This window comes from Atta colombica, unplaced genomic scaffold (assembly GCF_001594045.1).
Source record: "Atta colombica isolate Treedump-2 unplaced genomic scaffold, Acol1.0 scaffold78, whole genome shotgun sequence".
Taxonomy (NCBI): domain Eukaryota; kingdom Metazoa; phylum Arthropoda; class Insecta; order Hymenoptera; family Formicidae; genus Atta; species Atta colombica.
This window is the reverse complement of record NW_017259570.1, coordinates 733490-757203: the sequence shown is the minus strand read 5'-3', so window position 1 is coordinate 757203 and position 23714 is coordinate 733490. Positions and strand designations below refer to the sequence as shown.

The 23714-nt window shown below is 32.2% G+C and overlaps 4 protein-coding genes across 6 annotated transcripts; 2 read left to right on the top strand and 2 right to left on the bottom strand.

The window, feature by feature from the left end:
• Positions 1-2886: 2886 nt before the first annotated feature.
• Positions 2887-4999, top strand: LOC108692598 (hydroxymethylglutaryl-CoA synthase 1). 2 transcript variants are annotated; one of them, XM_018200921.1, is made up of 3 exons: positions 2887-3144; positions 3309-3388; positions 3472-4999. In XM_018200921.1, the coding sequence occupies exon 3, from the start codon at positions 3551-3553 to the stop codon at positions 4916-4918; it is 1368 nt and encodes a 455-aa protein (XP_018056410.1). In that variant the 5' UTR covers positions 2887-3144; positions 3309-3388; positions 3472-3550; the 3' UTR covers positions 4919-4999. The 2 variants fall into 2 exon arrangements, with proteins under 2 accessions (XP_018056410.1, XP_018056411.1); XM_018200922.1 differs by lacking the exon at positions 2887-3144 and having other exon boundaries at positions 3263-3388.
• Positions 5000-7505: 2506 nt separating this feature from the next.
• LOC108692605 (ras-related protein Rab-43) lies at positions 7506-10256 on the bottom strand. The gene is made up of 5 exons (XM_018200937.1): positions 9842-10256; positions 9031-9115; positions 8687-8785; positions 8437-8594; positions 7506-8362 (listed from the first exon to the last, which is right to left on the bottom strand). Exons 1-5 carry the CDS (start codon positions 10055-10057, stop codon positions 8255-8257), a joined length of 666 nt encoding a protein of 221 aa, XP_018056426.1. The 5' UTR covers positions 10058-10256; the 3' UTR covers positions 7506-8254.
• Positions 10257-10699: 443 nt separating this feature from the next.
• Positions 10700-13141, bottom strand: LOC108692626 (complement component 1 Q subcomponent-binding protein, mitochondrial). The gene is made up of 5 exons (XM_018200966.1): positions 12782-13141; positions 12048-12198; positions 11772-11974; positions 11565-11653; positions 10700-10971 (listed from the first exon to the last, which is right to left on the bottom strand). The coding sequence occupies exons 1-5, from the start codon at positions 12981-12983 to the stop codon at positions 10822-10824; spliced, it is 795 nt and encodes a 264-aa protein (XP_018056455.1). The 5' UTR covers positions 12984-13141; the 3' UTR covers positions 10700-10821.
• Positions 13142-17106: 3965 nt separating this feature from the next.
• Positions 17107-21423, top strand: LOC108692600 (replication protein A 70 kDa DNA-binding subunit). 2 transcript variants are annotated; one of them, XM_018200923.1, is made up of 13 exons: positions 17107-17288; positions 17354-17401; positions 17874-18085; positions 18175-18335; positions 18438-18525; positions 18759-18921; positions 19020-19224; positions 19553-19665; positions 19739-19905; positions 20113-20347; positions 20422-20505; positions 20587-20781; positions 20971-21423. In XM_018200923.1, exons 1-13 carry the CDS (start codon positions 17259-17261, stop codon positions 21091-21093), a joined length of 1824 nt encoding a protein of 607 aa, XP_018056412.1. In that variant the 5' UTR covers positions 17107-17258; the 3' UTR covers positions 21094-21423. The 2 variants fall into 2 exon arrangements, with proteins under 2 accessions (XP_018056412.1, XP_018056413.1); XM_018200924.1 differs by lacking the exons at positions 17107-17288; positions 17354-17401 and adding an exon at positions 17434-17497.
• Positions 21424-23714: the final 2291 nt, after the last annotated feature.

Genomic DNA, 23714 nt, shown 5'->3' with positions numbered 1-23714 from the left:
ATATATATATATATATATATATATATACATATATAAAACAGTCTGGGTAAACAATATATGAACAAAGCATGTAAATAGAATATAGAGTATTTTCCAAATGAAATATATATTTGTCATTTCCGTTATTTCCCAAATAAGGCAATATATTGCTGTCACTTATTCCGCGTTCAATTTCACCAAACTAAAGCCAAGGTATTTCTACAAACTGTCTGTTGTTTTGATGTCACCTAAAGTCTTCCTTAGAATTCAGCAAACTGCTGGCAAGTTGTCATCATGCGTACATGGCGTGCCATCAGTTTGCTGTCAACGTGACGAGTTTATTATTTTTCAATGTATACTCTTACAATTTCGTAAACTTATGAAATCTATTTACCCTCCTGATGCTAACTCAGTTCACATTAGATTCCAAGTAATGCCAGCAAATTATCAAGTTAAAAACAATACATGCAGTAAATTGTTCCATATACTAAATCTCGCTTGGCTATCTTGTAAGACTGAAATCCAAAATCATGATATAAAAAATATTAAAAAACAAATTTAACTTTTAATTTTTCAATTATTTTTTTTATTAACTTAACTTTTAGTTCAATTAATTTCATTATAAGTTAACTTGTATCTTAACTAAGTTAAATTTTCAAGTTAAAGTTTACTTATCTTAGTTAAAAAAAAATTAACTTATCCAACTTTGATATACGTAAGATGTGCTTCCATTTTAAATAAAGATAAAAAGTCTGTTATGCATGAATATGTATATAAAAACATATATAACATGTATGTATTAAACATATATATAAACACGCATAAATATTTATAAATATGTATAATTACTTCGGCAAATACATCTAGGATTTATGTCAGAAGTCAGAAAAAATAAAAGGAAAATAATAATTTTCTCGCAACTGCTCTATTATATGTCTTCATATTATATTAGTATAATATATTAGTTTATAGTTTATGTATCTCATCCCTATGGGATATATGGCAAAAATGCAAAGGTTTAAAAAAGTTTATTTTTTAATACGAAATATAAATATTTCAGATTTCTAATATTTTGTTCATAATAGTTGACAATGTAAAGTTTTTATTGGTAGTTTATTGACAGTTCGTTTACTTTAAACATAGTAAATAATACTTAATAAATTAAGTTTTTGATAGGTGCGGCGTATATAGGAGTTACCCTATATACGCCGCACCTATAAAATATGTCCATGTTCATACATCCTTTTTTCTTTCATAAAATTATTTTTTAGTGTAATAGAAATAATAATGGTAATGTGAAAACATTAAAAAATAATTGAAAAGATAATTTTCGCACTATTTGTTTTGGAAAAAAATCAAGTTTGAAGAAATGTAAAAAAATTATTTATGTATAATTATATACAAAATTATGCATAATTGTATATGAGCAATTTTTTTTACATTTTTCAAACTTGTTTTTTCTAAACAAACAATGCGAAAATGATCCTTTTAATCACTTTTTATATTTTTACATTTGCTATTATTATTTCTATTACACTAAAAAGTAATTTTACAAAAGAAAAAAGGATATATGTATGTACATATTTCATGTATGGAAATACATTATATATGTTTATGAATGTTTATACGTGTTTATGTATATTTATACATATTCATGCAAAAAAAAATTTTTATCGGGAAAGTGACTCTACATGATCAATAATAAATCAGTAATATTGACTCAGTAATACTGACAGTACGCATCAATATTTTTAGTATTTTTACAAACTTAGTTTAAATAATCAGTATTATCGATAATATATTTCACTTTTATAATTTTACAATATCTATGTAACACACTGTGGCACTAAATCCTAATACAATTACGTTACATGGATCACCGTCAGTATTCTAAAGATCAATCCATCAATATTAATTGTATAAAACCAATAATACTGTTGATATTTATACTGACAGGAAACACACAATTGTATCTCGAGCTAACAGTTAACTATACACAAGACCAATAATATTGTCAGCATTTGTTTATATCGGGAGCTTACCACAAACAATACTGTGTAACATGTGATGATCACACAATGATCATTTCATCTTTGTTTAACATTAACGAACAACAAGGACGTAATAATTCACTATATTATCTGATGTGGGTAGATTAAATCAACGCGATGCTGCAAACGCTTTGAAGCATTTTTTAATTGATCAGTTTGTAAAATTTTTTTCTTCTAATTGATCCATCAAACGCTTCAAATCATTTGTAGCGCGAGACTTTGACCATCCTGATGAAAATTTTTCTCAGAATTTTTCATATAATTTTTTAGAATTTCTATGTAATTTTTCAGAATTTCTCTATAATTTTGTAACTTTCTCAATTTTTTTATACGAATTGGAAGATTTCTCAGAAAATCTACATCTTTTCTCAAAATTTTTCGTATATGTTAATTATGAAATATCGTAAGATTTTTAAGATTTTTTGTAAGTATAGTTTCTGAAATGTTACAAAATCTAAAAAATTTTAAAATACTTTTTAAAAATTTATGGGATGAGAAATTTCAGAATATTTCAGAATTCACTTGTATGAGAAGTTCTGAGAGAAGATGTAAACTTTCCGAATATTTCTGAGTATTTCTGAAAAATGTTCCAATTCATATAAAAATTATGAGAAAAATTTTCACTAGCTTTTGTCTCTTATTGGAACTCACTGACAATATTATTGACCGAGTCACTTTAAGGACAGCAAAGATTTAATTAAAATTGCATGAGGAGGCATGAGTTCTAATCCGATTCCGTCAGCGACGAGAACCTTTGTCCTCTCCCACCATCGAAGTGATCGAAGTCCGAGTTCGGCAGCCGGTGGCGGCGCCGGCTGTACAATTGTTATATGTTATACGTCGTGCGTGAGCGGCTGAGTGCCGCATTTGCTCGCGACTTTCGCGAGAGCCAGGTCGTATACGGAGGTCTTCGTCAACACCGTGGAAACCACGTGAGGCGCAGAGGCCGAGTTCCAGGAAGTGAGTGAGCGAATGAGCTGCTGATCGGCCGACTTAACGAAACGAAGGTGCGACGTGCGGGCTTCGAAGCACGCAATTGAAAGCGACGACCGGGATTTTCACCGAGCCGAGCGGAGTTTCACTTCTAACCTGAATTCGGTGAAGCGAGCGAGCTGTACGTATACGTGTGTGCGTGCGTGCGTGCGTGCGTGCGTGTGTGTGTGCGTGCGTGGTGCGTGCGTGGTGCGTGCGTGCGCGCGCGCGCGCGCGCGTGTGTGTGTGTGTGTGTGTGTGTGTGTGTTGCTTCGACTCATAATGACATGTCTTTATTATTATCAGCGAACGCTAGAGGATTTTTATTTGTATGATTACTCCAGACATCGTGAAAGCACGTGGAGCTACACGGTTGCTATATTGTGGTAAGTTTAATAGGGTCAAGAATACTTCCGTATCATGCGAAAGAGAATAACACAGTGATTAATCAGAATCAATCAATCAACAGACTCGAGCATTGACAAGCTGACTATATAGATCCCAAGAGAGGAGTATCATTTCCAAAAACATCGCACAACTCGACCAAGATGTGGCCGAAGGACGTTGGCATCCGGGCTTTAGAGGTCTACTTTCCGGCGCAGTACGTGGAGCAGACGGAACTGGAGGCGTACGACGGCGTGTCGGCGGGCAAGTACACGATCGGCCTGGGTCAATCGCGAATGGGTTTCTGTAACGATCGTGAGGACATCAACTCGTTATGCCTCACTGTTATTTCTCGGCTGCTGGAACGTTACGAAGTCAAGCCGCAGGACATCGGCCGATTGGAAGTAGGCACCGAGACCATCATCGACAAGAGCAAGTCAGTGAAAACTGTGCTGATGCAACTCTTCGAGCCGCACGGTTGCACCGACATCGAGGGTGCGGACACCACCAATGCCTGCTACGGCGGCACCGCCGCGCTCTTCAATGCCATCGCGTGGGTGGAGAGCAGCGCCTGGGACGGTAGATTCGCCCTGGTCGTTGCAGCTGACAATGCGGTATATTCCACAGGTAGCGCCAGGCCTACGGGTGGTGCGGGCGCGATAGCCATCCTGGTAGGTCCGGATGCACCACTCGTGTTCGACCGTGGTCTCCGAGCATCCTGTATGAGGCACGCTTACGACTTTTACAAGCCGAACATGCGCTCCGAGTTTCCCATGGTGGACGGCAAGCTGTCGATCCAGTGCTACCTCAGCGCTCTGGACAACTGTTACCAGTTGTACCGCGAAAAAGTCAAGAGAAAGAACCCTGATGAGAACCCCGTCACTTTGACCAACTTCAACGCGATGCTCTTTCATTCGCCATACTGTAAACTCGTACGGAAATCATTCGCCAGGCTGGCCTTTATCGATTTCCTGAACACGCCGGAGAATCAGATTCCCGACAGTTACAAGGACGCAGTGAAATTCCACGCTGCCAAGCTTGAGGACACTTATTTCAATCAGAACATCGAGAAGATATTCATGCAATTGAGCAAGGCGGACTTTGAGCAAAAGACTCAGCCCAGCTTACTGATAGCAAATCAAGTTGGAAATATGTACACACCATCGGTGTACTCCGGTTTAGTGTCATTACTTGTATCAAAACCGATAAGTGAATTGGCAGGCAACAAGGTTGGTATATTTTCTTACGGCTCGGGCCTCTGCTCCAGCCTATATTCATTGACGATAACAAGGGACACGCATGAAGGTTCTGGCTTGTCAAAAATTATCAGCGCTCTTTCCTACGTCAAGTCTCAATTAGAAGGACGTCACTGTGTTTCCCCAAAGGATTACACCGAAATTCTGGCGTCAAGAGAACGAAATTGTCATGTCGTGCCATTCACTCCGCAGAGTAATATAGACGACATGTTTCCGGGCACATATTACTTAACGCAGGTGGATGAGCAGTACAGGAGGACTTACAAGAAAGTATGAGATCAATGTGTTAGATTTCAAGGTTTAGGATTGTTTATAGTTAATTTTATTCTACAAAGATATATATATGTAAAATAAAAGGTTCGAGGTTTTGCTTGATTACAAATTTTTGTTTACACACACACACACACACACACACACACACACACACACACACACACACACACATACACAAATTTATATAGTTACATTAGTAACACATACTTATTGATATTATGATTATTTATCGTTGAATGAAGTGTCTTCCTATCAAGAAATCAAATCTTTTTTGATCATTTTTTTTATCTCGATATACATTAATATATTGTTTTTTATCGCAGTAATATTTATCACAAATTTATTCTTTAATATAATTTTAAAATCATAAAAATAATAATAGCAATTTATAATCATATAATTCTTTAAGAAATATAATTAACAAAGAATTTTTATATATGTATATTAAATCACGCATAGCAAGTATCAAGTATAAGAATCTCAGGCACTTTGTGATTTTAACAGAAAATATTTTGATAGAAAGGATATTTAGATCGAAACTATTATAGCTTCTTTGTTGATTTGTAAAATAAAATGTTATATAACTATTTTGCAACATTCTCTCCTTACATTGTCAATTAAAAATGTTTTCAAAGATGTCTACAATTCGCCGAAATTTAACTATTATCATTCGTAGCTTTATATTTACATAATAACAACGATATTAGATCTGTTCGCGTTGCTGATATTTTTTGCATTCAGAATCTTCGCCTTTTCTTTCTTCAATATGTACATCTAATTTTAAATGCAAAAATTATATTATATAATTATATTATATTTTTAGAATTTCAAGCCACGTGAGCAGATACTACTTATAATGTAAAACCATTATAAAGTTATAACATTATAGTGCCTTTACATAAGATTGTTTTTATACAAGAATAAAAATAAAATGTTTATACATTTATGCTAATATTAATAGTTGTCCAAACTTTCAATACGCGATGAATGAATTAACGTACAAGCAACAAAACATTTGTGATATTTAAGATTTAATTTCAAATTAATCTTTGTGAATTTATAGTCAATTTTAAACGTCGGTAATATATCTGAATTATGTTATCAACTAAAATTGTCTTCTCTACCTCGCTTCATTTTGTTTAATATAGTTATTAAATTTACAATATTATTTTGATGCAATAAAAAGGAATGAATATTAATTAGCATTTTATGATTTTAATATTAATGCGTGTATACATTATTCATATACACTTACAGCATGCTAATTCACATTGAAATTAACAATTGTCTGAATAAATTTCGTATATACAATTTCATATAAATTGAATAATAATTGACATGAATAAATATTTATATAATTAAATTGATTTTGTTGCAAAAAACTTCTCATTAAAAGATAATTAGTTTTTATATATTGTCTCTATAAACATATTTTAACAATTATCGAACACAATTTATAATACAGAGTGAGTTATCTTTGGAATCAATATACATTTATGCAAAGCTAAAGCAATTACTTCTTGTATCTCAAATATATCAAATATAATACATAAACTTCTGTTAACTAAAATCAATATACTAAACATCATGTATTTTAAAGAAAAATATTTTTTTAATTGTCTCTACATATACATATAGTATAATAAATATTTTCAATTACTTCTCGTATGGTACAATTGCTCGCAAAATTAATCAAGTATTTAAAAAAATTTCATAAGTTTTTATACAACGAAAAGAAGACGAAATATCAAATTTTATTCTCAATAGACTATAAGTAAAATCTATTTTATAACAAGCTTCTAACACAATTTTGTGTACGCAATTTTGAAACACTTGATCAGTCTTGCGAGACAGTATTTTGTGTATTATTTCGGCGCACAATTGTAATATTTTAAACTTATAAAATTATGTTTCGTACAATATTCTTTTTTTGCACACAGTTCAGACAATTTCATATCTAATTATATTTATTAACAAGAAATTTATTAAAAACGGATATGTACATTCTTTTGTCTTGTCTAATAAAATTTTTTATTCACTTTGATTCGCTTGGAATATTGTCTTCTTCGTTTATTTATGTTAAAATATATATCTATATTTTTTTCAAAAATTATACTCTAGTAATCTAAATTCGCGAAAGAACACTTAACTTGGATATATTCTCTAAGGTTTTACGTATCTATGTGAGGTTTTAGTATTTTATCTTATCAAAAACATAATTTGCATTCGCAATGAGTATTTCGAGAGAATACACGCAACATAAGTATCAAAAAAATATATTACGATTTATTACGTAAGCAGTAATAGAGATTCATTATATCTGTTCACAAATAACAATAGCGTTTGTTTAAACAAAACGCATTCTACATACTTGCTCGCATTCCCATTGCCCTTCAACGTCGAATGCGAATCTGAATTATTATATAAATTATGTTTGAATTAAGTTCGAATTATTTAATAATTATTGAATTATTCAATTTAATAAAGATCGCAAGTATTAGACGATCGTTTTTAGTGCAAAATGCACAATGAGAATGCGATTGTGAATTAGTATTTACAGCTTCTAATTGGTGCTCGGCGATTGGGAGGTCAAACTTCACATTCGCCGTAACAATGTTCGCACGTGCAAATAAATAAAATAAATAAAAAAAAAACACATTAAGTTACCACTCGCAATTTAAATCTCCTGCAAATATAATATCTGTGCGTACGAAAATATGAATTTTAAGGCACTAGATACTCTAAGATCTTTTCAGGTCGCAATATTGTAAAGTGTCAATATGTGTGCGCAAGTGTATATTTGTGTGTATTTTTGTTAAATCGCATATAAAAATATACAAATGTATTCTTCTTGGCCAGTTTTTGGAGTAGAAATGATCTATATTTTACTCTAAAAATTAGATCTTTATTGCGAGATTCATGTCTCCCGAGATAAGATATATAATAGCTACTGTTCCAATCCGCGCGAATAGAAAAATAATATCTTGAATTTGGCACCTGAATATCTTTCTATTGTATGGATAGAATTACGTTGGACACGTGTAGTCTACTTTGTATCGGGCTACAATAAGAGATAAAAGATAAAAGGCAGTAAAATTTTTGTAAAAAGATAAGATTCATACGATGTTTTAGGGAAATCTTTCGATATTTTTGGTATATAATACTGAGGCACATAATTTCTAATTTTTCAATTATTATTTCAAGAATAGTAACATTAAAATGTATGTGCAGACGAAATTGTACGATATCATAATCGTCGACTGCCTTTTATCTTATCTATCACTGGACACTCAGCTTATGAAAATTTCACCCAGCGCATCGAATGATATGTTAAAAAATTTAGAATATTTTGTAAGAACAACCTGAACAAGAAGATAAATTTCGACCGACACCGAGTTTCACCACTTCTTCCTCACTCGCGCTAATTTGGCGATTATCATGTCGTCTCTAAAAACAAATAATGCGTTTATTTTTTAAAATTATTTAAGTACTTTATGCGCGATGTAGAAAAATGGGTTTACCTTAAGTTCCGATGCCAGATAAAAAAAGATAGAATCTATATTTGTATTATCTTTGGCTGAGGTCTCCACTACGTGCAAAACTTCCGGCAGGTATTGGCATAAGGCTTCAGCTTCTATTTTTTTCACCTCGCGTAAATCCTCCAAATCACATTTATTACCTGCAAAGCAAAAAATGCATAGAAATTAAGTCATTTTACAATGTAATCATTACAGCATAATAATTATTACAATACACATAAAATGATCATACCAACTAATACCAGTAGCACATGCGACGACGAATATCTCCGGACTTCTTCCACCCAACGTTGTAAACTTAAAAACGTCGATCGCTTCGTAATATCGTAAACTAAAATAATCGAGTATTGCTTATTAGAATAATGCCATAGTAATATAATTTTTTCAGATAATAAAAATAATACAACAAAAAACAATTCTATTGCCCTAACAGAAAACTAGTATAATTCCCATTAATTTTTTTATTAAACTAATTTTTAAATTATTCTTTAAAATTAATAGTACACTATATGTTAATAAAAAAAAACAATTGCATAATAATATGAAATATAAAGATTCACACAATTAGTTACATACCTACGATTACTCCATTTGCAGATCTATAGTAACTCTGTGTTATTGTTCGAAATCTTTCCTGTCCTGCAGTATCCCATATTTGTAACTGTCAATAACAGAATAAGAGTTCCAGTAATTATTATGATTTTAAGTATTAATAATCACTATCTATATTAATAATTATAATCTATGAATTCAAACAGATTACAGTATTATTTTAGATTATATCAAAATCTATCAGATTTTATCTCAAGGATTATCTTCAATAAGATATTTTACATAGAAATTTATAATTTAAGCATACAAATTTTCGTTAGAAAAAACCTCAATTTCAAATTGAACTATATAATCCAAACACAGACGACACAGCAGTCTATTTATACATCTATTTATACGTCTTACATAATTTTTTATTAATTACAAATTTTTTTTCTATCTTTTAACTCTATTCTTTTTCATGTTTTCTCTCCTTTTTCTGTTGAAATCGGAATGATGATGTACATTTATTTATTTATTATTATGTTAGTTCATTTTATCAAGTCTGCATTTTTATAACTGAACTACATAGTATACATTTAAAGTAAAATAGATATATTTTTGAAATTTGGCAAGAGAGATAAAGAAAATTCTAGTCCAATCCAGCAATAATAAAAAACAAACTTATATAGTAAACATTCTAGTAATAGAAAAAAAAAACATAAACACAGAATACTGCGGAGTACTGATAATCACAGATTTCTGACAAGAAATTCTATAGAAGTGTGTTGATAACGCAATCGGAGCATAGGTTAAGCTTCAAGCTTGACGCGAATGCATGTGGAATGCGGCGCACCTTCACCCTCTTGCCGTCTATGAGCACAGTCTTCATGGTGAAGTCGACGCCGATGGTGTTGCCGTGGCGCTCAACAAATGTTCCGGACCTGAAGCGCTGTACCACGCAAGTCTTGCCTGTGCCACAGTCGCCGATTAGGACGATTTTGAACAGGTAGTCGAAACTCTCGTCATCGCTCGTGTTCATCATGAGGTTGTCGGGATTACGGCACGACATTCTCAGGACGAGGATTCACGCGAAGGCGACGGCGACGATGACGGTCGCGAGGACTTTGCGCTTGGCGGACAACTACCTACGCCATCGCCGTGTCCACGAGCCTCCCCAAGTCTCTCTTCATCCAATTGCGTCCATTTTGGTCCATCTTACCATCCCGCTGCCTGCGATCCGTATCAGTGACGAATCGTGAAACTGCTGCTAATCCCCCCTTCCTTTCTGTCTTCCTGCTTTTCTTTTCGATTCCTTTTCTTCGATTGCGTTTATCATGAATCTTCTTTTCTTATTGTTGAATAAATCTTATTTGAGATTTGAAACAAAGCGCGAGAGAACAAGCGAAAATAAATGTATGAAAGATATTGAATTTAAAAAAAAAAGAGAAGAAATGAGAATATAACAAATCATATATTGTAAGAAGTAAAATATTTAAGATAAAACATTAAAATAAGTAGAGACAAAGGGAAGTAAAAAATACAAGAATTACCTTAATGACTATAAAGTCTGATAAAATATCTGGGAGATAAAAATTCTGGTTCTAATTTAATACAGTTTTAGTTTTATTCGTAACAGGGAACATTTTCTTTTTACATAATAAAACAAAAATGAAGTTATCATTATGAGTCTAATATATTCCATTTTGTTTGAATGCTTGGAAATTAATCAGTAAAAATACGCGTCAGCACATAATTTTATTAACAATTCTTACGAACTACATTGTTATGAGAATCGCAGACAATCTTATAGCATCTTAATATTAATTCCTAGAATTACTTTCCGGATGTGAACTTTGATAAACCCTCCAATAAACTGACGTAGGCTGTATGCTCATAGCTTGTGCTCAACTCAATCAGTTTCTCTGCAAATTCATTTGAGATACCTTTCTCTTCGAGGTAGTTCATCAGTAGATCATACAGATACTGCAAAATAAATAAATAGTATTTAATTTAAGCTGATTTCTAATATATAATAAAAAAATAACAATCTAATTTATCTAGAATGTATTTTATATCTTAGTTACAGAAATAATCAGATCTGGAAAAGAGAGAATTAAGAAAATATATCAACGAAAGAGTTAGAGAATAAAACATGTCACATTCTTATTTCGATGAACACATGATAAAAGATCACGAGTTAATTTTATAAGAACGTTAATGATTTTCCAAAGATCAATAATCAAAACAGCCTTGATATAAGCTGTTTTGTACTCAACACTTTGGAGATATATTTAATCTTTATGCATCAAATTGATATGTATTATAACTTCTTCAATTTTTGACTCAAACTTTGAAGTATATATTAAAGCAATAGTCTATAAAGCAGAGAGATAAATTTAAAATCCAAATATTTTTTTTATTTTGGACTTTTAATATTTATACTATATGTCAAAATAACTGTAATATATTTAATTATTAACTATAATATATTTAATTGTACTAATTTTTACATAAAATAATTACAGAGATATAGAGACAGGATAATAATTCCTTGCCTCTTTGAAAATCATATTTACCCCATCGATGATTTCACCAGCTACGGAGTACACCTTTTCATTGTGGTTGCCTTCATACAGTGTGATTTCATCGATACCAAATATGTCATCTGCAAAAAAAAATTAATAATACAAATTAAAAATTAAAATTTGAAAAATGAATAATATAAACAATCTAACAAATCGTTTATTTATTGCAAATGTTAACTATAATTATCATCTGCTTACTATAATTATCATCAGAACCTGATGCACCAGCTTGATTGTTGAAAGAACATGAAAAACCTAGAGTTTGATTGCCTCTCACTATATCTACTGTAAAGTTTGGTTTGCTCTTCATTTCGCCAATGTCTACACTGTTGCTATTAGTATTCATTTCTGTTTCAGAATCTGCATCTACTGTATGGTTCACATTAAATGAAATATAGATACTGAAAAAGAATATTGTAAATCAGATAAATCAACACTTTAAATCCATATATTAATATAACAAAATTTTCTTACGTATCAGTGCCATCTTTCTTTTCAAGATTAACTTCGGCACCATTAAGGGATACTGAAAAGCCATCTAATGTTGTTGGTATCATTTTTAATTTTTGTGCCTTCTTTTCAGCTACTATCTCCTCAGCCAAAAATTCCACTAATTCCTTCTCCGCTGATAAAAAAAAATATAATTAGTAAAATAAACAAATAAAATTATATAAAATTACATATTTCTATATACAAAACAAAAAATTTTGCTTTTTGGTATAATTTTAGATTGTCATACTTAAAAAAGATTAAATTGTACAGTGTACAAAATTAAATAGAATTTTAAAAACGATATATGAAATCTGTGTACTCAGAAAAAACTAATTAATATTTACAAATTATAAGACTTCATATCTGTTCTTTATAGCACTGTATATTATATTCTTTGAACAGGTAAATATGTTAGAGAAAAAGGAAGATGAAAAGTATGAAGTTTACCTACAAAGCATATCTAATAAATTTTTCAAATGCATCAGCCTACAGTCATCAGACTTGAGAAAACTTAAAGAAAACTTAACTGCTATTTAATAAAAGAGAAAAAAAGAGTATACTTCAAGTCACAATTAGTACTTAAAACATTTCTGTTTCCGAATTGAACATCTCTTTTCATAAACATGGAAATCAATAAAAGCGCAAGCGAGCCCTGTCACGGAAACGACCAACGCATGTCTACTCGACAGACAAGACACTCGTCAATGAATCGATACCTTTAGTGCTGTAACATCTTTGAGCGCGGAGATCATGCAGTTCAGGCATGGAAATGAGAGGCGTGATCTCGGCGATCTGCCGGTGACTACACATGTTCCACAGAGCCCTGATAGGTTGGCCGCTGTTGTTGCTACCGCACGAAGACGATAGCACACCGCGAAGTGCCGTGGCGCGAAACGCGCTTCTTACGATGCCATTCATGTTGGAGGAAAGTTGATGGCAGAAAACTACGAGATAAATACAACGTGATGAATACGGAATACGGCAAGTACGGCGCGAGGGAAATGATTGCGTCACGGCGATTTCTTGTGCCGGGTTTCCGGTGCGCAGACGAAGAGCAACAGAGTACAGAGATAACTTCCGGCGACGCACATGTTTATATTAGGCTGCATTTTCATGCCGACCCTCGACGCTCGATTCGAGCGTCACAGATCTCGTGAAAATTGACGAATACCAAGCATCAATTTTGATTACGTGACCTGTTTTAACGATGAAAATGAGCATCGAGCGTTAGCATGAAAAAGCAAAAGTCACTAGATTTACAAAGTATCGTGAATTGCCGCCATTTTGGCTCCATAATGCGTGATTATTCAAAACTTCAGTCACTTTCGCTGCGGTTTTTCAACGCAGCAATCGGTATTTTCGATAATAAGGGGTTCCGCACAATAAAAGGAATAGGGAACAGAGAACAAGAATTTCAACCTAAATTGAAACTGAGTATTCCACAATGATTTCTGATAGGTTGAAATTCTTATTCTCTATTCTTTGTTCCTTTTTGTGCGGAGTTCCTAATAAGGTTCTTCTTCTTCTTCTAGACTCCTATATAGATTTCTGATCTTTTAATAAAATTAGATTAGAATAGTTCGACACCATTTTGACTCCAAATGCTAAGTGAATTTTCAATGAATTTTCTCCTACTTTGTTAATCTAATGATTTTATATTAAGGTATTATTACATAGAAGCATTAAGCGATGCAGTATTACACCACTCAGTGAGCGCTCAGTGAGCTCTTGCTGATTGGCATATTTCTAGGTTAGATCTAAAAATAATGACCAAACAAGAGCTCACTGAGCACTTAGGGAGCGTTTATATTGGCTGTAACCGTTTTAAAAAAATTAAAAAGAAAAAAAGAATTTATTTATCACAGTCGAGTATTCTCCTCCCATTCGACTGTAAGAAGGGAATACTCAAAGGTGATTGGCCAATTTTAGCAAGAGCTCAGTTATAGTATTGAATGCATCCAATGGCTGCGTTCAGCAGAACATTTATTTTATGTTACTGTAGAGCACTAGAAACATAAGTATTCGCGTCCATCATTTTTTTATTTCTTTTCTCATTCCTTGCTTTATTCCCATTCCATCCATGAGTTGTGATGAATTATGATTATTACAAGTTATAATTTGTATTTGCTGCTTGAAATTTTATAGCTCCTTTCATTCCATTTTTGCTCTCAAAATCAGTTGAATATTTATCGTAATATTAAGATCTGAAGAGTGTTTGGCGTTCAAATTATATCTAGATAAGGTGTCAAATATGTATGTCAATTTAAAGAAAAGGATTGAAATTTCTCATCTGCAAAGAAGTATAGTGATATTTATTCACAAGTCATGTATTTATTTTACAACAATACAGCAAGTTGTCGATGAATATTATTCGCAGAAAATTTAAATAATCGAATACCTTTTTCTGATCTGATTGATCATTGATTGACAGTTTATCGCAATAAGGCATTTTATAAATTTTTTTTCCTTAATTAATATATAATATTTCAGGTTTTTTACATCTTTTTTTTCGTCTCTTAATTTTATGATAAAATTTCAAGGTGCGGAAATATAATACATAAATACAAAGCTACAAGGTTTCCAACATCTTAGAAGCTATAACCGTAACGACCATAACCTTCTCAGCTCAGCGGCGGAATAGAGCAAGGAGTGGGGAAGGAGTAAAAATGCGAATATTCACATTTATAATGCCTTAGTTACTATTTGACGATTTTTTCGCGATGATTGGACTATACTTTTAGGGTGCGTACTTTTAGAGTACACCTTGACGGAAAAGCAGAAAGCCAATCAGAACTCGTGCTGGTAGTAAGTAGTACACAAAGCCGAAATTGTAGACTACCAGCGCGAGTTTTGATTGGCTGCTGTTTTTCCATTTTCTGTTTTTTCGTACGGTGAATGCACCCTTAGATCTTGAAGAATAGTTCTTGCAGTTGCACAATTAGGTACTTATCAATGAAACAAGTCGGAATTATTCCGTTTTTTCTATAAAATATAATAGAAATCTAAAGAATAATTGAATAATTTTGGAATTCATTTCAATTTTGTTCCATTGGTTCCCCGTTTTATTTTTTAAACGTTTTGTCGATAATTGTCGCTATTGTTAACTAACGACAATCAATGTCGTGCTTTCTTTCCGGTCCTGCCATTGGCTATCGCTATTTAACGATAGCGACAATCATCAACAAACGTTTGACCTGATTGCACCAACGTTACTTTGACTTTAAGACTTAAAACTCTGTCTGTCTCTCTTTCGTTTTAAAGCAAGGCAGAGATAGTTTTAAATCTTACTTAAAGTTAAAGTAATGTTGATGCAATTGGGCTTTATATCCGTATTCATAATTCTTTCTTGAGAATTCCTTGAGGATTCCTTGTTCTTCATTTCATGTTTCATAAATCTTCCTTGACCAAACAAGGAGCCTTATTAGCTTTCTTTTCTCAAGGTAGGTAGTTCTTTTCTCATAGATTATGAGTTTTCTTGAGAAACAGATGTAGCCTTCATAATCAAGCAAATCTCCAAATTTAATTTGTCATACTTTTTTATTTTCAATGGCTTTTAATTTAAATCTGACACATCGATAATTATTTTTGATTGCTTTTTTTTGGAAATAAACTCCTTCAAAAACATTTTCTCCTTCATATATTAAGCATTATGGCGAATTCGATTGGAAGCACTGATGTATATTAAAGTCGTACACTAATTTAATTTGAGTAATTTGAGTATAAAAATAAAATGCAAATATTTCGAATTATAAAATACATATTTTATCTAACAGTACAATAAAATGTATTGCGTATTTCACAATTAATTTCTATGTTTATTTATAAACATATAGTTTTAATGTGCATCAGTGCGCAATAAGCGTCCACTCAAATTCGCTATTGGTTTTATTTTTGTCCATTATTGTTGCAAAATACTTAATCACGATTTTATTTAATCAACAATGCCTTTATAATCTTTATTATTCATAATTTATGATATTAGGTTTGCATATATTATATATTATGTTGTCTTCAGTAGGTTACTAAAATCCCTAAAATATTCTTTCCTTCGGGAAGGCAGACTTGAGATTAGTTTAAGAAACAAGAAGGTCTTGAAGAATCGAGAAATCCTTCATGGTAGCTTACTCCAGTCTTAAAATAAGAAAGGATTATGAATACGGGTGATTCTTGTGTTACGTTTCAAAACTTCGAAGATTTTACTATATACTATATACTATATATTATATACTATATACTATAGTATATGTTACGTGTACTATATATTTCGAAACTTTATCCCTAGGATGAAAAGAGAAAATTTTCCCCATTAATTTCAATGGTAAAAATTTTCACTTTCCATCCTAAGAATAAAGTTTCATGATTGATACCCTGAATACGACTAATGCAGCCAATAATACGCTGTTGTAGGAATTATTCCCACAAGGGAGTGTTGTGTGCATGCATAAGCTGCCGTATTTTACAGTTTCATAAGGTGTCTTTACATGGCAGCGTCAGAGTCGAGCGTCAGAGCATGCGTAGTGATATGTTTAATAATTTTACTGTAATTGAATTTAATGTACGAGATATACTAATAGTGGAATCTTGTAGTTTACACTATTTAATGTAAATAAATATAAATTTTAAGCATTATATTAGGATAATGTATATCAAAACATAACCTCTTATAATTTATCATTTTGCGTCAAGAAATTGCGCAAAAGATTATTACGCAGGTGTCTGGAGATTCAAATTTTTGCGCAATAATCAGCAATAATCTTCTGCACAGATGCTCGACGCTCGACGATTGCATGTAATGGCACCTTATTCGCTACTTTCACATCGTATCAGCGATACGCATGCGCACGAACATTCCTGTATGAGAATGAGAGATACCCACGACAACGCATCATTGAACGCAGCCAATGGATGCATTCAAAACAACAACCGCTCACTGAGCTTCAAATTTTAAGATCTAATGGAATATACCAATTAGATGATAGAAAAAACTTATTGAGCGCTCAGTGAGCGGTATCGTTCTGAATACACCCAATGTCATCTATTCGGCGGGAAATAGTAGAACATAATAAAGGGTGAAAAGAGACAGATATTATCGTGCATGATCGTCAAGATTTGAAATTTTTTTTGCGAAAGCTCTCTATTTTGATAAGAAATTGATAATTTTTACGGCCGTGTTGATAATAATAAATTGCAATCATGTACAATTTAACAGAAGGAGCATTGGAGGTAAGTTTTTCGAAGTTTCTGTATATTGCGTTGTATTGTTTAACATTAAGATTTTATCGTTTCAGAAAATCATGCGAGGCGTAGATATCGATAATCCAATTCTCCAAATATTGGTGAGTGCGGAAATAATTCGATAGAATATGATCAGTTATATCTTTGCGAATCGAAAATGTTTTGAAAGCATGACTTTTATAGCCAGCAACATCCAGGTTAGGGAAGTGATGCTGCTCCTATCGCTTTTATTTGGATTATAGATTGAAATTTGTCATATTCTGATGTAACATGAGTCGTGATATGTATCTATTGTGTTAAACTCATTTTTATTGTCAAGAATTACTTTTATTATACACGACAGGTATCTATATTTTGGGTTAATTTTCGTTTCGTAATAAATCGTTTAAAAAAAAATTGATTCTTACATATACATATATTTCAAATAAAAGAAATGTATAGGAAATGTATGATTGACTAAATTGTATGTACAAAAGGTTAAGTTCCTTCACAGACTTTAACTTAATTGCAAGGATTCTATCTTACAATTTTTTTTAGGAAACAGAGTCTTAAATAATGTGTGTAATTTTACAGGGTTACAAGAAATTGCCGAGAAATGTTAATAAAGATGGTTCTGCTACTGATCGATTCAGATTGCTGATATCCGATGGACAGAAATTAAACTCATTCACAATGTTGGCTACTCAACTGAACAATCTGATCACAGAGAACATTTTGAATGATTATGCGATCTGTAAAATAACCAACTATCACATGAGTTCAGTGAACAACAGCGGCAAAGAAAAGTATTTATGCATTTAAGTATATAAATAATTCAAGTTTATAAATAAGTATATAATTAAGTATATAAATAAATCAAATTTTATTCTATTAGACGTGTTATGTTGATACTGGGTATTGAAGTATTGGTTCCTGGCAATCAAGTTGGAAACAAAATAGGTAATCCGACTAATATAGAAATGAAATCAGAACCTGAATCTACGTCTACATCTACATCTACATGTACATCTAAGGCTACAACTGCACATTATCAAAGTAAGTATATTGTTAATGTGTGTCAACAGTATTTAAAATAAATTGTCAACCAACTTGGATTTGTGATACTTTGATATGTAACAAAATTTTTGTTATTTATAGATGGTTCAACCAGAAATGCTACTTCAAATTGTCAAGCTTCTGACATATACACTACGCCGATCGCAGCATTAAGCCCTTATCAAAACAAGTGAGAAAGAAAGAGAGAGAGTTCGATTCTATGTAAACTATGAATCTGTTTTTTATTCTTGCAACTTTACATTAAAACTTTCCTTAGCCAAATATTAAATATTATTTATTTGAAATTTCAACAATGTATACTAATTCAAGTATAGAAAACGGACATATTTCTAGATGTCGAAATATACTTTATACATGTGTGATGCTGAAGAAAAAAGAATAATGATAATATGTGTTTAATAGATGGGTGATCAAGGTTCGTGTGACCAATAAATCTCCGATCAAAACATGGAGCAACTCGCGCGGAGAAGGTAAGCTCTTCTCCATGGATCTAATTGATGAAAGTGGCGAAATTCGATGCACTGCATTTAGAGATCAATGTGAAAAGTTCTATGACATGATAGAGGTATATATTTTTTTATACTAAAATTACTAAAATTAGTAATGGTATGCAAATTTTTTTCTATAATGGATCAAAAACTATTGATCGTTTTGTTTATGTAGACTGGAAATGTATATTATATCTCACGGTGCACACTGAAGGCAGCGAACAAACAATTTTGCACGTTGAAAAATGATTATGAGATGACTATGACTGGCGATACGGAGATTATACCTTGCCACGAAAACAGCGATAATATTCCAACATTACAGTTTGACTTCTGTCCCATAAGTCAAATAGAAAGCAAAGAGAAAAATGACTTATTAGGTAATGTAATATTTTTATAACAGTTAATATTTTATTAAATCTTGAACATTAGTTTCATCAATGAAATAATTTTTTCATTGTATTCTTAATAATTTTCTGAGGCTAATTTATACATAGCAATTATTAACATTTATATTACTTTGCATTTTGTTATTTATTTTTATCTTATTTCTAAAATTATTTAAGTATCAATTAGTAACTGCTTTGTATTAAAGTTTTACTACAATAATAAATACAATAATAAATAATAATCTTAAATTTTATACAAGAAAAAAAAAGATTTATATGTAATTTGAAAATTATTTAATAATATGTTCACACATAATAGATATCTTGGGTGTCGTTACAACTTTCAACGATGTACAACAAATTATACAGCGAACTACTGGCCGAGAACTTTTAAAGAGAGACATTAATATCGTCGATGACAGTGGTACGATGGTGAGTGATTTATTGATACATCAGATTTTAAAATTTTGCTGTTTTGGGCAGAAATAAATGAATTTTCTGTTAGATATGCGTTACATTATGGGGTAAGCAGGCCGAAGACTTTGACGGTTCGAATAATCCGATCATAGCCATTAAGGGAGCGCGCGTGGGTGAATTTAATGGTGGAAAGAACTTGTCTCTTTTACATTCCTCTGTATTTGAAAAGGATCCTGATCTTCCTGAAGCACACAGGTATATTCAAACTGACTCTTAATTAAGATAATACTTTTAACTTTTTAATTACAATTAAAATTTATTCGTACTAGAGATAAATGGCTTTATTTTTTATCTGTATGTAATTTTTAATATTAATTTTTTTTAAATTTCTGCTTGGAGATATATACTTACATAAGGTTAGTAATATACTATTTATATAATGTATTACAATGTATATTTCAGATTGCGCGGATGGTACACTGCAGTTGGCCATTCGGAGAACATAAAATCATTGTCTAAAGCAGGCGGAGGTGGTGATTTCAACGCGCCATTGTACACTTTTGAAGAGGCAACTGAAGCTCGATTGGGAGAGAAAATGAATCTTGCAGATTCGTTTACGGTGGTGGCGACTATTAATATGATCCGCGTGGAAAATGCAATCTATAAGGCATGTCCGGTAGAAAGTTGTAAGAAAAAGGTAAATAGTATACGATATATTTACGAGAAAAAAATTTTGTCATATTTCCAAGCTTCAATGTGAGTTAATTTCAGTTGATCGATCAATCTACTGGAGTCTTTAGATGCGAGAAATGTAACAGGGACTACCCAAATTCCATTTATCGCTTACTGGCAAGTGTATGTATTATCTTCGCATCCTTTTTATTCATTATATTTGAAAGTATTTTCTTTTTGGTTTATTATTATAATAATTTTCAGATGAATATAGTGGATGCAACAGGCAATCGCTGGATAACTGCCTTTAGTGAAGATGCTGAGAAGATATTGGGAATGTCGGCACAAGAGTTGGGAGAATTGAAGGAGAATGATAATGATGCCTTTTTGCAGAAATTCGGCGAGGCGAGCTTCAAGAAATTCATATTCACTTTGAGGGCGAAATCCGAAGTTTTCCAGGTAATTGATATAATTTATTATTAATAAGATTCCTTTTGCAGTTCTATCTGCTAATTTTCCATTCTTTTATCCAATAATTGTCCATTCTTTTATCATTGTATAAATCGTATTTCATGTTAATCTTATTTTCAATGCTATTTCATATTAGTTTTTAATACTATTTTTTCTAATAATTTCTACGTTTTTCAGGATGAAATGAGAATAAAACATGTATGTTCGTCAGTCGCATCTGTAAATTACAAGACTTACCTGGCACATCTAATAGATAGAGTCTCCAAGTTGGTGCACATTGAGAAATTGGATTCCAATTAGATTTCATTAGATATGTTTCATTAAAGTGAAATTTTTGTTTAAAACCTATAAGTATATACGCTTTTAATTTAAGTATTGTGATGTATATTTTCTATATTTTCTTGAAGTGCATTTTCAGATCGTTTCTATTATTCGGCGAAATGCGGTTATTCTTTATTGTAAGAGAAGAAAAGCAAATGCATTATGTAAGATTAACACCTCTATGTTAAGTATGTTAATCAATTAATTCCACAAGAATATTTATAATTTTTTTTATATTATGATTGCTATAATAACACATTTATTGTCTGTAGATTTATAAAATAAATCTTTCTAATTTACGCATTGAGACGTTTGCGTTTTTATTATCTATTTTAAATGAGTTAATCTAATGTAAGTGATATGACCGGAAAATAACAAATTAATAATATTCCATTATTGCCGTTGCCTCATTTTCCTTTTTAAATCCTAAGATTGCAAAATCTCTTTGGAATAATTCCGTTATTATCACGTAACAGCAATGTAATATTTACTTAGATTAGATATCATACATAAAATGTGTTTCTGTGAATGCACGTACCTTCTAACAGACTCTAACTATGATAAGATTGTTACTGGAAAGCGGATCCTTATCAGAAGACGACTTGTCACGCTGTAAAAATTCTTCGATAATGTGATTGAATTCAATATTTCAATATTTCTTATCTGGATCGTTGATAGTTCTTTTTTCATTCTTTTGGTTTAGACAAGATGAATCCCGCGGGAGATCGAACGAAGGAATCAGGACGACGTATTTAATACTTAAATGGTTTATTATTTGCCAAGAAGTAAAATACACAGGCATTTGTTATAATGATACTGCCGAGGAGTAAAACTTTTTTTTCTTTTTTTTAATACGACGGTATCGTAAATAACATCTAGCGACATTATAATCGGTACTAAAAAGAGAGAAGCTGGTCTCGTGTCCCGTCTTTTTCCCTGCTTACATCAGTAACTTAACAATTTACAAATGCGTTTCCCATGCGCCGCGATCCTCATTCTCGTCCTCGCCAGTCTTACATTCGTCGTCGTTCTACTGTATGTATGAATTACACGAATGTCTCGAAGATAAGCCCTCCATCACACCTTGCACGTCTGCACGGTGGTCCCAAGTACATTTATCTCTCGCACTCGTATAAGTACACGAGGAGGTGGCTCGCACCTCCACGCACATTTTCGAAGCGGGAATCAATCAATGGAACGAGTCTTAACGACTCGATCGCGAAATCAGTACTTCGAATCAGTTGTCATTTCATGAAGTCTACGAGATCAAAGATCGAAGAGAAGAAAGTGCTACAAATTTTTCTTTTTTTTCCAGATATTTCAAAGTCATCGAGACTTTGAAGAAATAATTAAGAAAGAAAAAAATGTTTAGTTAATATAAGAGTATATTATTGAAACGTACAGATTCTGGCGCCGATCGGATGTAAAAGTTGGATTCGATCTCGTGCCACAGCATCGATTCCCAAAAATTTTACGCCTCTAGTCGCAAATGAGGCCGCATATCACATTGCCGGCAGTTCCGCTGAAGCTCTTTCGATCTCCTTTAATGTTATTAACTGTTGATGCGATTAGTTATGTCAAGGTACGTAATTGTCGTTTAGAAGATATGGAATTGATTCCATATGCAGAATGCCTCTGGATCTGTCGACTGTCTCTCCGGCTGAAGGTCTCGTTCTAATTTCAGATAATCATCCGCGTTATTATTGACTCAAGTCAATTTTTACCTGACGTTCTCTAAGCGAACGAATATCCTGGATATTCCGAAACGACTAATAAATCGACGAGTTATTTAAGACACGATCCTGAAATGAACTTGATTCCAAAATGATTAAATACTAATTCTAGGACTAATTCTGGCGCAAAATAAATTCTTCCATCTTATCCTTGAAACCAAATTCACCGAGAAATTTTCATTGAAATGAAATAATTTCAAATATTAGAAATTGTTTCAAGCACAAAATTGTATTCAAAGCAAACATTTTCACTCCTTCAGTCTGATTTATACTAAGGCTAAACACTTTCGACAGTCCCAGAACACTCTGCGCTTTTACAAAGAGCATGATTTTTATTTTAAATTCCGGGTTTCCTCCACTTCTCACACGCTCTTCATCCCTCGTTACTCTCATTCGCGTAAGATCTCTCTTTCGCTCTCTTTCTCTCTCTCACTCTCACTCTCGCAACGCACATACGCACTCTTTTACTTTTTTACCTCATCCTTTTCACTTCGTTAGTTTTATTTTTCTTTAATCGTCATATCCTTAGTAATCTATCTACCTAATTGCCTGTAATCTATACATTATTGTGTGTACGTTTGTGTGAATAGGTGTTTAAAATGTATCACATAGACCTGCAGATTCGATGACTTAATCGTCGAGATAAAGGGAGGAGGGTCGGGAAAGGGGGATGAGAAGGATAATACTCGTAAAATAAGTACGTAATCTCGCAATAGGCGATGATAAACAGTAACGATGAATTTAACAAGTACAATATTGCCCGATCCCGTATTATATTTATAATATTTATATGTATGTATATATTTATATCTATTTTTTACTCGTTCATTTATATATGTATAATATGTATAATATGTAATAAAGATA